The sequence below is a fragment of the Papilio polytes genome, unplaced genomic scaffold (assembly GCF_000836215.1).
Source record: "Papilio polytes unplaced genomic scaffold, Ppol_1.0 DF823510.1, whole genome shotgun sequence".
NCBI lineage: Eukaryota > Metazoa > Arthropoda > Insecta > Lepidoptera > Papilionidae > Papilio > Papilio polytes.
The window spans coordinates 2,342,441-2,343,907 of NW_013525694.1; the positions used below are offsets into that span (position 1 = coordinate 2,342,441).

Here is a 1,467-nt window from a genome sequence, read left to right on the forward strand (position 1 = left end):
AAATGTCTCAAAACAATTTACGCAACCAACGGCTGACTGCGTATATTGTAAGCGTCACTGGATTTTTATCACAGACACAGAAGGAATACTAAAGAGTTACTATTTTGAGATATGATATTCCCACTATGTTATACTCAAAGTCCAGTTAATTATATATTTTTTAAAATTTTCGTCAATTGATTCAGGGACAATAATTATGAAGAATTAAGAGTGCGCTTCGCTGATTTTACCGGGGAACTGACCGCTCGTCTTCCTGCAAACATTTTGCAAACCACTTTCGGTTACTCGGTGAGTATTGTAAATCCGATTTCTTTAATAAGTGAATTTGTTTGAATTAACAGTTAGACGCTAAAAAGTTTAAAAATATAGAAGTCTGTGGTTCGTTCCTTTAATAGGCGCAACAGTTAAAAGCGATGTCATCAGAAGAGCGGGCCGGCGTGCGCTGGCGGCTGCTGCTGGAGCAGTGCTGCGCCATACTGGCCGCCACGCCGCCGCGCCTCATCGTGCTCTCTCTGCGCAAGGCCAACCCTGCCGACCCCATTTCACTTTATTAAATTAATCATTACCATTCATTCATTCTTTAATAAACAAACTAATGTAACGTAGAAAAATGTTAAATAAAAATTTACCATTAGAAAGTTTTATTTCTACTTCTATAAAGTTCCTATCTTTCTCCGATAATTTTGTTAATTTTTACTATGATAGTATCTGTCCATTTGATCAGAAACGCGTTCAGTCGCAGTAGGCCAGTGGCAACGATATTGATTAAATAACAACGAAATAATGGAGAGGCCGGAAAAAACCGAAATCACGTACGAGTATACAAAGCGAAGGAAAGATTTCGGAAAACAAACTCTATTTGAAGATTATGGCCCTGAAATTTGTGTTAGTATTCCCTGCAATCCTAATCACTATAAAAATTATATACTACGCAATCCTGTACATGTTGCGGTACAGAATGCTCCAAATATGTCTGAACACTGGGTGAATTCAACGAGGTAAGTTACTATTTGATCTACTTCGTATGTGAAGTTAAGTTTTATTATAAGCGCCAAATAATTCTTGCTCTTTTTGAAAAAAGTGACGTGAGATGGTAATCGAAAAAACTTTGTTGAGGTGAAAGATTTTTTTTTTATTTAGTATTAAGCAACTATTTCTTCATGACATGTACTAGTGGTTGTACATTTTTAGAGCGGAGTATACAAGTTCCGGTATAAACCATGTCGAAGGTGGTTGGCCTAAGGATATAAACATGAATGACCCTGAAGCCACACAGAGATATCGTCGTAAGATTGAAAAGGATGACGCTTACATTCATGCTGTTATGCACCTTGGACATGTTAGTAAAAATCAAAACTTGAACTATGACTGTATGTAATTTATTTTAGAATCTCTTTACATTTTAGAGTATGGAGCACAACATATTGCAGAACAATGCCGTAGATATGTATCAGATATATTACTCCG

The 1,467-nt window shown here is 36.6% G+C and overlaps 1 protein-coding gene across 1 annotated transcript in view; it reads left to right on the plus strand.

The window, feature by feature from the left end:
* Positions 1–683: 683 nt before the first annotated feature.
* The window catches only part of LOC106104534 (dynein intermediate chain 2, axonemal), a 3,393-nt gene continuing 2,609 nt past the window's right edge, over positions 684–1,467 (plus strand). The window contains exons 1-3 of the mRNA XM_013284611.1: positions 684–998; positions 1,192–1,339; positions 1,407–1,460. Of these exons, the coding sequence (XP_013140065.1) occupies positions 784–998; positions 1,192–1,339; positions 1,407–1,460 (417 nt within the window). The 5' untranslated portion in view covers positions 684–783. The remainder of the gene's footprint in view (positions 999–1,191; positions 1,340–1,406; positions 1,461–1,467) is intronic.